General features: G+C 30.9%; 1 protein-coding gene across 1 annotated transcript in view; it reads right to left on the bottom strand.

The window, feature by feature from the left end:
• LOC129742119 (uncharacterized) overlaps positions 1-8449 on the bottom strand; it is a 60052-nt gene extending 51603 nt beyond the window's left edge. The window contains exons 1-2 of the mRNA XM_055733965.1: positions 8356-8449; positions 8104-8302 (exon numbers count right to left, since the gene is read on the bottom strand). Of these exons, the coding sequence (XP_055589940.1) occupies positions 8104-8302; positions 8356-8449 (293 nt within the window). The remainder of the gene's footprint in view (positions 1-8103; positions 8303-8355) is intronic.
• Between the last annotated feature and the right edge of the window lie 5613 nt (positions 8450-14062).

Here is a 14062-nt window from a genome sequence, read left to right as displayed (position 1 = left end):
AGCAGCGAACCGAGTGGTAAGGAAAACCGAGACAGTTTGTTTGGCAAGAAAAAGGCTGTCATAGCAAAGCTGTACTTTTCGGAAGCCTGGTGTAGAGTTTTAATATTGTTAAGTAGCCACATATTTAAAAACTCGTATGTATTCTTAATATGAAATCAAATTTTAATACTTTTCAGAAAGCAAGCTTCGAATCTGAATTAAAAAAAAATTAAATTCAGATTATTGATTACATTTTTGGAACGCTAGAATAAAAGTTGGAAAAAATATTTTTAATTAGCTGAATGTGTGTGTATTATTTAAAAAAGAATGATATATATCCTGAATTAATTTATACTTCTGGGGGCCCCGTGCTAGTTTCAAATCTCATAAACTTCAAACTTTTAGATCTGGTTTGTTTGTTTTGATTACTGAACAAAACTGCATAACGGCACATAAGGAAAAAAAATTAATAAAAGATTTTGACCACAGAAAATGTAAAATGTACCGTACTATTTGTCGGATCCTTCTAAGGCGTCTTCCGGACAAACACTTGGAAAACGTTCGTTACTGCCAAAATTCGTTAATGAACTGATGCTTCACGAACATTTTTATTTCCTCCTTTCTTTCTATATTCTAACCGATTCTAAAAAGGCCTTTTGTACACTCAACTAGAACCATTCATTTCCATGTTTATATCGATCAAAATGTTTAATCATTATTTCATACTTTTCATTTCTGCTATTGTTCATCTGTATCCTACAATCTCCTTCGCCCCTACTCTTTAAAAGTTTACGCTTTGATGATACTAAGACTGCTTCTTATTTAAATAAAAGTCAAGAGAAACATGCTATTTCTTTCGATGGTATCCAATTTTTATATTTATGTTGCACACGAATTTCTGCTAACCTTTCTTATTTATGAAGTTCTTTATTGAAAATTGTGTTTATCTAGAATCTTTTTCAAAATCTCAATGGAAATCAAAAGTTGAGAATAATTATTTAAATCTCAAATCAGAATTATAATTTGAGCAAGGTTCAACATGAAACGGTATTTTTTATTTTTTTTTTTTATGAATTTTGGGTTCTATCAACTGAAAAACTATTTGTCTTCTGTTTGTAGTGTGAATTTCTGTTCCATCTCAAATCCCAATAAGAACTATGGAACAGAAAATTTGATTCTTTCAATTCTTAACCGATGATTTTAATTCAATTCAATTATGCCTAACTATGTGGCTCTATTTTCATTACATTCAAGTCCATGAATATATATTTTTTCTAATTTATCCCAAGACGTAATTATGGAAGCAATATTTTCTTTTATAAAATTGATTTCAAACTAAGTTTAATCGATATATCTGAATTATATGCTTAAAAGTGACCTGTACTCTGACTTAATGTATTGTGGCTCATTCTTAATTTTATATTTTAATTCTTGAATCGAAATTCTTTTATTTTAATTTCAACCAATGTTTTTTATCTTTGTCATCGAATATTTGGGACTGTTTTTTTTTCTCATCATACAATTTCACTATTTAGGTTTGTTTTTCTTATTATCATTTAGAAGAGTTCACATTTTTATTAATATTTTCTCTCTTTTTAATTCCGTTTGTTCTACTTTACCATCTTGAACAATTTATAATTCATTTAAAATTTTCTCTCACCATTAAATTCTATCTTTTAATATTTTTCTCAATGCCATTTTTTTGGTAAATATTGAAAAAAATTATTGCATTTTTTCAGATTTGGATTATTTATTATCGATTTTTTTGTTTTATTATAGATCAACAATTTTTTTTTGGTTATCAAATGTTTAGCAGTTTTTAACTTTTTTTGTTTCTCCTCATAAACTTTTCTTTTTACCATACGGTCTTGAACAATTTAAAATTTATTTAAAAGTTTTCTCTGTTTTTTCGTTTCTCATCACTTAATTTTACGATTCCGTTTTTTTCTATTTTATCATCTTTAACAATTTTTAATTTATTTTGAATTTATCCTCACCGATTCTGTCTCATAATATTTTTCATCGCTGTTTTTTTGGCATTTTGGATTAATTTTTGTTTTGAGTAAAGTTTCAATTTCAACCATTCTTTTTCCTTTGTCATCAAATATTTGGACTGTTTCTTATTATCATACAAATTCACAATTTCAGTTATGTGTTTCTATCTTACTGTTTTGAAGAAATCATAACTTATTTTAGATTTCTCCTTTGATGATTTTTTTTTTGTTCTATTGGTAATTTCACAATCTCGTTTTTCTCTATTTACCGTCTTGAACAATTTTTAATAATTCTCTCTCATCATGTTTTTTTATGATTATTCGATTCTGTAGCATAATATTTTTTCCTGTTTTTCAACTTTTTTTTTGCATTGCACCGCTTATTTAAATTTCTATCTTTCTTTTTTTTTTTTGATTATTAATTTTCAATTAATTTTTCAGTGACGTTTCAATTTAAACAATTTTTGATGCTTTGTAATCCAATATTTGGAACATTTTTTTTCTCTCCGTACCATTCCACAGTTTTTTCTTGCTACTGCCTTGATCAATGCTTGATTTATATTATCTTTTTTTGACAATTTTCTATTTAACTGTCCTTGATAATTTTATAATTCATTTCAGTTTTTTTAACCATGTGTTTTTCTGATTGTTTTAGATTCTATTTGAAAATTTATTTCTCAAATTTTGGTATGTTTTGTTCTATCTTGTCGCTGATTTTTTTTCCATATTAATTCTTACTTTTCATTTTCATTTAAGTTTATTTTTAACTGATTTTTTGTTTGGTTACGTTTATATAATTCAAAGTTTTCTCATCACATAATATCAAGATTTAATTTTTTTTCTTTTTTTTTTAATTTTAATTTCTAATTTATTATCTCTCACTATGTGAACTTATGGATTTCGTTTTCATGTTTTATTTTATCTCCACTTTTTGGAATTTGCTTTTTTTTTGTTCAATTGTTCCTAGTTTTAAATTTATAATTTCATTGTCATTTGTTTTTTTTTTTTTCAATAACTTAAAGATATATTGAATCAAAGTTTGTAATTTTTTTCTCCACTATAAATCAGTTTTATGGCACATCCTTTTTTTAAATGATTTTTATCTCAAACTTTTTTTTTCCTATCTAAATCCTTGAATTTGAAACTCTTGAAAGAAATCTTTGAAGCCTTCCGTTTTATTTTCTCTTTTTATTCAATTATCTTATTTTTGTAATTTAGAATTCCGCCTTCCCATCGAAATTCCACAGCTAATGAATAATTCAACGTCCTCTTTTCATCGGTTTTTTTTCTATCTAAATCCTTGAGAGAAATCTTAGAAGCCATCCATTTTTATTTTGTTTTTTTTTTCAATTCTCATATTTTGTAATTTAGAATTCCGCCTTCTCATCGAAATTCCACAGCTAATCAATAATTCAACTTCGCCTTCTCATCGAAGTCAAATATCGTATTCAAAGAACTTCGCCTTCCCATCGAAGTCCAGTAGGTGTTATTCAATAATCTTTGTTTTCAATTTTAATTTTCATTTTGTTTTTTTTTTCAGAAGCTTCGCCTTCCCATCGAAGTTCCTTTACATATGAAATATCTTTTTATTTTTTCCTTATCATCATTTACTAGGATCTCCGCCTTCTCATCGAAGTCCTATTTTCAAAATTACCATCTTGGATCTAGTTTTTTTTTTCAAATAATTTGGCTTGCTATTTTTTTAATCGGAAATCGGAAAGCTTCTACGGTTTCATTCAAATTAAATTTGATTCACCTCTTCTCACTTCACTTTTCATAAACACATCACACTTTTTACGCGGAAGATACTCACTTAATCCGGGGAGCCATGACTGTGCCATTGTCGGATCCTTCTAAGGCGTCTTCCGGACAAACACTTGGAAAACGTTCGTTACTGCCAAAATTCGTTAATGAACTGATGCTTCACGAACATTTTTATTACCTCCTTTCTTTCTATATTCTAACCGATTCTAAAAAGGCCTTTTACACACTCAACTAGAACCATTCATTTCCATGTTTATATCGATCAAAATGTTTAATCATTATTTCATACTTTTCATTTCTGCTATTGTTCATCTGTATCCTACACTATTCAATAAATCATCTGTCAAAATTGTTTCAATCTCAGTTGTAAAAATGTGAAGAGTTGACTGAAAAGTCGAAATAATTTGAATTATTTTAGCATCATTAAATTCTTCTAATGCGAAACAGAGACAGTTTTGTAAAAGTACCTTAAACTGGGGTCATTTGATCACCGTGGTAATTTGATCAACATGAAATCTTTCCACATAATCATCAATAACATAGTATAAATTAAAAAAAATATCTGAAAAATATTTCTACATTTGAAAGCCCATGAATTGAATTTCAAACAGATAAAAATTTTCCTTGTTTATGTACAGTTTAAGTGTTATTTTAATGGTTATCTTGTGATAAACTTTTGGTATTTTAAAATTTTGGGACATTTTTCAAGAGTAAGCCTGCATAGGATAAATAGCTAGAAACCCTATTGAAAAGCATATTTTAATTAAAAATATTGAAGGGCTTAGCGCATCGTATCAAGGTAAAGTTTCATTTGTTTTTGTAGCTACAATTTTCAAGAAATGTTTAGAATTTTCGCCCCTACATGTATGCAACATTAGACAGAGTCGATGTGTGGTTATTTTTAAATTTATCAAGACCTGGGGTCTTAAAAGCTTCGGTTTGGTTCAAAACTTATCCATGATTTTTTGCAGAGTTTTAAAGTAACGTTTACATGAGTAAATTTGAACACAAAAACCAGAAGCAGGCCCGGTTCCACAGAAGAAATAAAAATGATGTTGATTTTCAGAACAAAATATTCAATTTTCCCATTCAAACATAAAACTTCAAATTCATTCATGTAAACGTTACTTAAAAATTCGGCAAAAAATCATGGATGAGTTTTGAACCAAAACGAAGCTTTTAAGACCCCAGGGCTTGAGAAATTCAAAAATGACCTCGAATCGACTCAGTCTAATACAACATCATTGTCCATCTAACAATTATAAATGTTTTTGAATGAAAACCAAAAAAGCAGGTGGGAAGCGGTGGGGAGGGGAGGGAGGTGAGGGGGGAGGGTGTGTTTGTTGACATTTTTCATAGAACTTTTTAAAGCTGAATTGTGCACCAAATCCAACTGCTACACAGAAATGTAATTTAAGGTGCACGATAATCTATCAATAAGTTCTTAAGGTGATGTACTTTTGTTTTTTGACTAAGAGAGTTCTCCTTACAATTATCATAAACTTCCCAAAAAATCCTAAAATTTGGTTCAAAATGCACAATCAAATCTTTAACAATATAAAAGGTCTATAAGGAGAGTAAACACATAAAGGATTGGTTCAAATCAGGACGTATTAAGCAATTTGTCAGCAATTTTTAAAGGCTACACTTTTAAGGATTTTATACAATTAACGTAGCAAATATGAAGTCCGAGGCAGAATCAGAAATTGTCGCATTAAAAAGACTCATTTCATCATAGTAAATCCTCAGCTGATGATTTTCGAAACTTCATATTTAGACTTCGCTACAGACATTTTTTTTTCAATTACAAGATGATGGACAATGGATCTTTGAAGTGGTTTTGATTTTCAGGGATTTTTTTTTTTCTTAAAATGGTTATTTTTTTTTGTTTCGATTATAGTCGTTTTACCATATTTATGGCATTCGCGACATTATCAACGTTACAGTTGGCGGATCGTTATTGAAAAACTATCCGGTACAACTGTGTTCGATATTTACTCTTGGGCTCGAACTCGCGGACATCGGCTCAGGAGACAACAGACTTGCCAACTGAGCTATATCACAAGCCCTTAAAATGGTAAATGTTGTACACATTTTGGCTACTTAATCAAGACTTGTAGCTGTGGCGTTTGATTTTGGATTTGCCCTTAGCCGATTATAAAATGTATTTTTTTTTATTTTGAAAACAGTAGCTCTTGAATTTTGAATTTTTAATTTTCGATCAGAAATGTAAGCCTGCTATCTTAAGGTTGCCAGATTGCTCGGTTTTATCCGGGTTTGTCCGGATATTTTGTAAAAAAATTGTGAACAATTCGGCACGGCCCGGTTGCCCGGATTTCATTGAAAAATGCCACTTTATTTGGAAAATCATAGAAAAAAAAACAACAAACGTCTTCAAAACGAAATTTGTTGAGCAAGTTTCTTTAAAATAATCATGAAAAGTTTTTTTTAAGCCAAAAATACGATTTAAAGTCCATCGATAAGTTTTAATGAAAAAAAAAATTTTTTTTTTCTTGATTTTATTTGAGTATTTTCAAGGTTTTGAGAAAATTTGCCCGGATGTTGCCCGGATTTACGGTCGTCAGTTTTGAAATCAAATGCCCGGATTTGCCAGGTTTTTATAAAAAAATTGCCCGGTTTGTCCGGCCCGGATACGTGCTGAAAAAATTCTGGCAACCTTATGCTATCTCAATAGAATTGTATTTTTTTTAAATTCTCAACAAAATTGTTCTTTTTAGAGTTGATTTTTTTTATATTCTCAATTCATATTAATGTTTTATTATGAGCTTCGAATATCCAATGCGAATAAAATCTATATTACAGGTTTCTAAATTTAAATTTTGATTCCAAATCTTGTTTCTGATAACAAAACTAATTTTAATCATAATTCCAACTCTCAATTTTAAATCTGAAATCTGAATCTTTCGGATAATTTTCAATTAAAATGAATCGATTGGAAAAGTTCGATTAGAATCTATGAATAGCCAAATTTTTGTTTTAAATTGTTTATGTCGATAACATGAAAACTAGTAAATTTGAATTTTCTTAATTTTGTTCCCAACTTTTATTGAAAATTGTGAAGTTGCATCGTGTTTTTGTAGTTGAGTTTTCAATGAGACTTTTGTTTTGGTTTTACTGTCTAGTGATATATTTGTTACAATAATGTTCACATTCCATTTTTAAATCGAGAAGCCAACAAACAAAGATGATCATCAACCCAGTTGTAAAATTATTTTGAAATTATAACTCTAACTCCTTACCCTCCATTATTTATTTATTTTCAAATCTATGGAACTCATACTCGTGTCCAAACAATAATTCTAAGTTACATGTTATTGGTTGAGTACAGAATAATTTACAAATAAATTTGGACTGAATAAGATATACTAAGTACATTTGAAATCGGATAAAACAGCTTCTACAGTTCTAGACTCAAATTTGATATAAATCATTGAGAATAAATCTTTTTTTACCTTATTTTAGAAGGGGAGAGAATTTTTGAAAATTTGTATCATTCTTCTTTCCTTGATTAGTTTTTGAGGCTTTTATCTTGGGTCTGAATCAATATTTTTACTCTCGTATCAAAAACTCTGATGAAGAATTTTCAGTAAAACATCTCGTGAGACGTTCATGAACCTTCATGGAGGGGATTTAACAACCCTCCCCCTCCCCGTTTCTATGGCCATGGTTGTGGATTATATCCACATCTTAAATCCCATTTTTTGCTGAAATAACTACAGACTCTTCCAACATTTGTATAACGAAAAACTTTTTCGCGAAGGAATAATTTTTGGCAATTTTAATAGAAATTGCATAACCACTGGTAATTTTAACACATTTAAACCTGTCTCATGGCTATATTTTAATATAATTTTCGTTAAAATTGTACTACAAAGAACTGAGATATTTCACCTCATATGAAAAGTAAATATCAACATATTTTTCAAATTGTTCTTCTTGTTTTCCTACCCCTTCTTCAATAGAAATCGGCTCAAGGAATCCAAAAATATTGAAGAAAAAGTAATTTTTCATGATCCTTCTGAACAACATGTCTCATAATCCCACACAAACTTAAGGCTCGTTGAGCGACCTCTTCATGTGGTCCGATGTGGCCCAAATTTGGCATGGTACCTTGTACTAGGCCTAAGATCAATATTAGCCTGCAGCGCATAATTTTCTCAATATTTAGTCGGTTCATTTGAGCCACTCTTATGGTCATGCTTTATACTACTTTCCTCAGTTAGTGTTTTAAATATTTTAGGTGTTACGAAAAACGGTACGGTTTGTTCCAACGGTTAAGTGAATTACATTTATGTTTTCACACGCGAGATAAGAAATTGTAATGTCAATTCTCTTCAATACTTACGATCCCATGGCAGAGTATGTCTCGGCTATCCACGAGAAGGTACAAATCCGAGCCGGTTCGGAACTATTGCAAACTCTATCACAATCATCACCATCATAGATTTTAAGTAACTGGTCCGGGGTTTTTTCGCCTTCCAGCTGAACAAATTCCAACGGTTTTGACTTATGCAGCTTGGACCACAGTTGATCTAGAACGACATCTAAAAATTTTGTAATTAGAATAGATTCAAAATTTAATTTTAATTATCCTTACCGTATTTCATCGAAAATCCAACAAATCCATGGCTAAGATTCACAAACTCGAAGACGATAGTCAACAAAATGTTAAGTCGTAATATGCGATTCATCTCAGCATTTCCCTCCGACGATGATCCGAACCAATCAAACCATCGGTATCAACTAAATGTTATCTAAACATTGAAATGCAGAGCAGCCAAAACATCACCCAAAAACAGTCAAGTTCCATCAATTAAAATATCAAACATTAATCTACTGACACAAATTTCGTCAACACTGAAAGAAAATTAATTTAAGAATTACATTTTTATTTGTTTTTATGTTTTGTTTTTAAAATAGTTTTATTGAGTCTTACAAAATAATGCTAACACATTACGTCTCTAGATCTAAACGAAACTCTAATGCTGGAACATCTAATCTGGTATTGCTTGTATCAATAAAGCTGAACTACATTTGAATGCATTAAGGGTGATCGATGTTTTCTATCGCTTCAATATTATCATCAATTTTTTTTAAGAAAATTGATCAATATTCATAGCTATTCTTCAATAAAATTTTATTACAGTGTAGACGGTTCACTTTCTAAATAAAAGTTCTAGAACCGGTCATAAATTAATTAAAGCCCTACCCGCAGTTTTTTCGGGTGTTTCGAGACATTTTGTTTATTTATTCTGGCCATGATAAAATTTTCCAGATTTCCTGATTCGTGTTTACAATGATGACATCATTCATGAATGCTCGTTTGAGTATGCCCTCAAATGAATGATATCTTTGGTATGGGTTTAATTTAAAAAAAGTTGATCATAAATATATTTAAATACGCCTTATAAATCCAATTCTGAGAGGTGCGTTTATTTTTAAAAGGCGCGTGTCAAAACCGATTTTGCTAATGACTTTCTGTTGGAGTAGCTTGAACAAATCACGAGTTTGTTTTTTTTTTTCTGTTTTTCGTTTTCTAGATTACGTTGCTTGGGAAAAAATCTTTTTGATGTACTAATCGTGTGTTGTTATCAAAAATTCTCGTGCAAAACAGATGGTTATTTTTTTTACGACCAAAGATGTCATTGCTCCAAATTCCAACCCAAATAAAAGAAATTCGTCTCATAAATTTTGGGAAGAAACAGAACTGATTAACGAACCAGTCGACTTCGTCTGGCTGGCCATCATCTTTTACATAATTAAATTTCGATCGGGAAAAAATAAGCGGCAAGAATGAAACGGTTATGTGTGGTAGCTAAGCTACTATCTGGCATCCATTCATTGTCGCTTTTTAACGTCTAGCTAGGCAAGTGATTTGTTGCTGACTAGAAATTACGACCAATGTTGGGCACATAGTCATACCACTGACCATACTGACTGGACACTCGATTTCGTTTTCTGGATAATTTTTCCAACAGTACGCAATGTCGATTCCAGATTGCGCATCGATTGACTTGAAGAAATGCTATCCTAGTTAGGGACTGCCACCCAATTTAAAAAATAAAACTCGCAATTTCTACGATATAATCGGACTAAACTGGACCATTTTTCCTACAGGGCAGCGGCAACGCGCTATGCTCTCGACGCGATCAGAACGTATCTTTCCTCCCCCGGGCGTAAAAGCGGAAAGTATCGGTTATGCGGGCTTATAAAAATGATGTTTCATTGGAATTTATTGTGAAAATAATAAAGGAATCCGTATGAAAAGTGTTTTAATATAAATTGAGTGAAATAGAGAAAATCTGATTGAAATGTGTAAATTTGGTTGTGAATCAATATGTACCCCGGAAGAAAAGAGAATGGTGGGAATGGGAATGAAAAACTACATAAGTACCTAAGTGTTTTCGAACTAAGCAACAGCATAAAAAGTGTACATTTTATGTAAATTGATTGTTGAGAAAAGCCAATAAACAAATGTCGCTGAGAAAACTTAAAAAAAGTGAGAAGCCATCTCAAGTTGAGCTGAAAAATAAAAGAAGTTGTGACGGATTGGCTTCAATACCAGCAGCAGTCAGAACATGTTCGTACACGTTGAGGCAGCCATCATCATCGTCATCATCATCAAGAGCACAGTAGGCAGGCAGCCTGTTTTTTTGGAGAGTTGGACGACAAACCCGGTGAGGCATTTCCAATTAGAAATTAATGTTTCTGATTTTGAGATTTTTTTCCATTGAGTTCTTATTCATCCATTGAGTATTTTTAACGTGTGGTATACCTGCATGTAAATTTTAATATATTAAAGGCATCCGACTGAAGGAATGAAGCCTTCGGTCATATTTTCTTTTCTTGTTCACCAGCACAAGTAGTCGTAGTAAAAAGGCTTTACCATTCATTTGCATAGCTTGTTAATAATTATTGATTGATTATAATCAATCACTTACTGAAGGGCGCGAGAGTCGAACAATAATTATGAATAATTTTTCATAACATAATTTCAGCAGAATTTTACGAAAAAAAACTAAAATTGCTCCTAAATTCATTTTCATTTGAAATTCGTTCAATATTGCTTCGTCAAATGATATCGATAGCCAGTAACCTGCTGCTTTTGGCTGTGCTACAAACGGAGGACTACCATTGATGCTGATCAAAGCTTACTAATTAAAGTTAGATAATTGGTTATCTTCTTACTTTTATCTTGTTTAAATTTATCTATATAATTTGAAATTTGAAATTTCGATCATAAAACATTTTCTAGATTATAGGTTTTCTCTCGTGGTTCTATCATTAATTAATATTTCATTTCAAAATTAATACTCAAAAATTATTCTTTCAGGTTATTGTCATGAACATACGTGATTGGTTGAAAAAGCATTATTCAATATTTTATTATACATATTAACTTTACCATTTTTTAAATTTCACATGTATAATTTTCTTAACCATCCCAATAATAATTTTTCTTCAGTATGCTCAACTTAAGGGCTCATTAAAACCCATATCTCTGTAACAATCATACTTTTATTAAACTTAATTCCATATACTTTCACCCAACTGCTAAATAAAAAAATATCTCGACCTATAATATTTTAACTATTTTAACGATCAATTCAAGTCCACACTGGGCTTTTCTAGATGCAGCGACAAATTTAGTTTGTTTTACATGCAATATTTTAGGAACATCGATAAGGATCTTCATTTTTCAAACAAACTGGGACGCCAATTTGAGTCCCCCTTATGTGAGTTCGAGCCGCTCATGGTTTTGTATGGCTTGTTGTTGGATTTTTTTTTAATTTTTCATGATAAAATATCGTGATTTATTAAATTTCCAGCTATCGACTTGGACATTGCCTGAAATATTCACCTCAGCACCGGATTCTTTTATTTTCAGATATTGATGGAATTTGCAGTTTCAGTTATAAGTACACTAAAAAATTGTGCAGATTCTGTTTTCTCGCATCTCACTGTTTACTATTTATTTATATCGCAATTAACGTCTGAATTCCATGTGATTTAATTGTTTATTTCCTACAGCATGTACATCGCCAACATAATGTAAACATTTGTTATAACAATTTGTTTATTCATTTATTTTAACAATACAATTTTCTTGAATTATTTAAAGTAGGACGTGGTCATGTTTACTGATATTATTTTTTGTACTTAAAATGAATCTATCATTTTCGATATTTTGTTCCAAATATTTTGCATCGCAATTTTTTAATACTTTAAAAAAAATTCATTTCAGATCAGATGGATATAAATATGGTTATGATACTGATTAAGGTAGGTTACAGCTAAAGGTAAGCTTAGTGTGCCTTGAGGTAAGTTTGGTATAAAGGTGAGGTTATTGTGTTGTATAACAATTTCATTTATTGATTATATTATATAAGAACGTTCAATCAGTTGCCAGCTGGGCAGGTATCTACACGCATGCGGAATACCTGTCGAAGATTCTTAACATTGAGAATGTTATGAATTTTATACGGTTGCGAAACTGTTTGCTCGTTCTACAAATAAGACATACACGAAACTCATTCATTACATGACAGTTTACACGAAGCCATGGTGTCGGGTATGTGCTAATTTGCATTGAAGATTGGCCGAACTTATAATCTAAAGAATGCAGTTTAGCGCATACGTTGGCGAAACTGCGGTGAATCCGTGCACTCATGGTGGATTATCTACATACATACATACATACATACTAAACAGGACCATTTTTCCTACAGGGCATTTTTTGTCAATTTTTTTAGGTTCACCACCTGCCGTCGGTATTGCGAACCTACAAAATCTGACAACAAAAAATTAGACAGAAAATGGTTGAATTTTTGTTCTAAGTGTCATGTCAGTGTGGTCAGTGGTCATACATTACACTACCGTATAGTGGTGAAATATTTAGAAAAAAAAGTATTGCTAGATTAAACTAATCTGAAAGTCAAGGGCAACTTACCCAATCTTTTATATAGGGAATCGTACTTCGGTTATTGACAAAATAAAGAATTTTCTGCTCTTCGAATTTTAATTTTCCAATCATCAAAGGTCAAAAGTATTATTTTTTTGGGGTGAACATCTTCTGTACGAAAAAGTGATTTTTGAATGTGTCGTATTGAACTGGCTTTGAAATAGATAGTGTAATGCAGTACTATATAAATCATCTTTTAACGTCATAACTTCCTTGTCAGTTGAATAAAAGAAAACAAGTTGAAATTATTAAAGTTTTTAGTAATGTTTTTCCCAATAGCACTTAATTTGCTGCTCTGTTTTCGTGTTTATTAAGCAGGAATGGACTTATTAAAATAGTGTCATTATTTGTGCGGTAAAAATTATGATTTCTCATTTGTTCCAAAAGATTAAGAAAATCTTTTACTACCAAAATAAGCGCTAAGAATGATAGTATTGATTATTTATAGACGGATACGAACTTGTCTAATGTAATTAATAAGGTGAAAGATGTTTTTTTCAAATTATAATAACTCGTCCGCTAATTTTCAACATCTTTCACTTTATTCTAATCTTCTATCCGTCTATAATCTTTCAATTCTTAAATATTCTTTCTCAAATATTAAAAATTCACCGATATAGCCGATAAAATAATTTCATAAAAATTTGGAAAATCATTTACTACCAAAACAAGGGCTAAGAATGATAGTATTGATTATTGTCTATTAAGATATCCTTCAAATTGTGCAGTTTTTGTTATTACACGAGAATCACATCGAGACAGTAGCATTTAGAAGCAGCACTTATTGAAAACTGTGCCTTGTGCCGGTGAAGGTATAAGCACAAACTAGCAGAGAGGAGACTTCGAAGAAAATTCGAATGATTTTTCGCAAAGTAATTACGCCATCTAGAGGCGACATTGCCTAGCTCCACTAAAGGCTTTTAAAAAATGATCAAGGTTGCCTATGCCATCGATATTCAACAGAAAATTGGAGACAAACATTTGTGAAAAGTTGTCCGCTTCAATTTTCAGATTCTTTCGGTTGGGTGCGAACCAAAAAATTGGAAACGTAGCGATAATTAAACCCGGCAAAGGATCAACCTTGCTAAGTGATTTGCAAAAAAAATTGTAATTAATTGGTTCAACGTAAAGTGAACGATCTTCGAAAGAAAATGTCAGCAGCACGTAAAATATGGAAAAAAAACCTGAGAATGAAGCTTGTGAATATTAAGTAATTCACACTTTGCGTATAAATATCGATCAAAATTTTCGTTAGTTTATTCCCAAAGTTCAATCTTTGCTGCAATTGAAAAAATAACTCTTGCATTGTTTATGTGAAACAACGACGAGAGCCTAAAATCAA

The sequence above is a fragment of the Uranotaenia lowii genome, chromosome 2, assembly GCF_029784155.1.
Source record: "Uranotaenia lowii strain MFRU-FL chromosome 2, ASM2978415v1, whole genome shotgun sequence".
In the NCBI taxonomy this organism is placed as follows: domain Eukaryota; kingdom Metazoa; phylum Arthropoda; class Insecta; order Diptera; family Culicidae; genus Uranotaenia; species Uranotaenia lowii.
The sequence above is the reverse complement of the archived record's forward strand: the minus strand, read 5'-3'. Positions and strand labels throughout refer to the sequence as shown.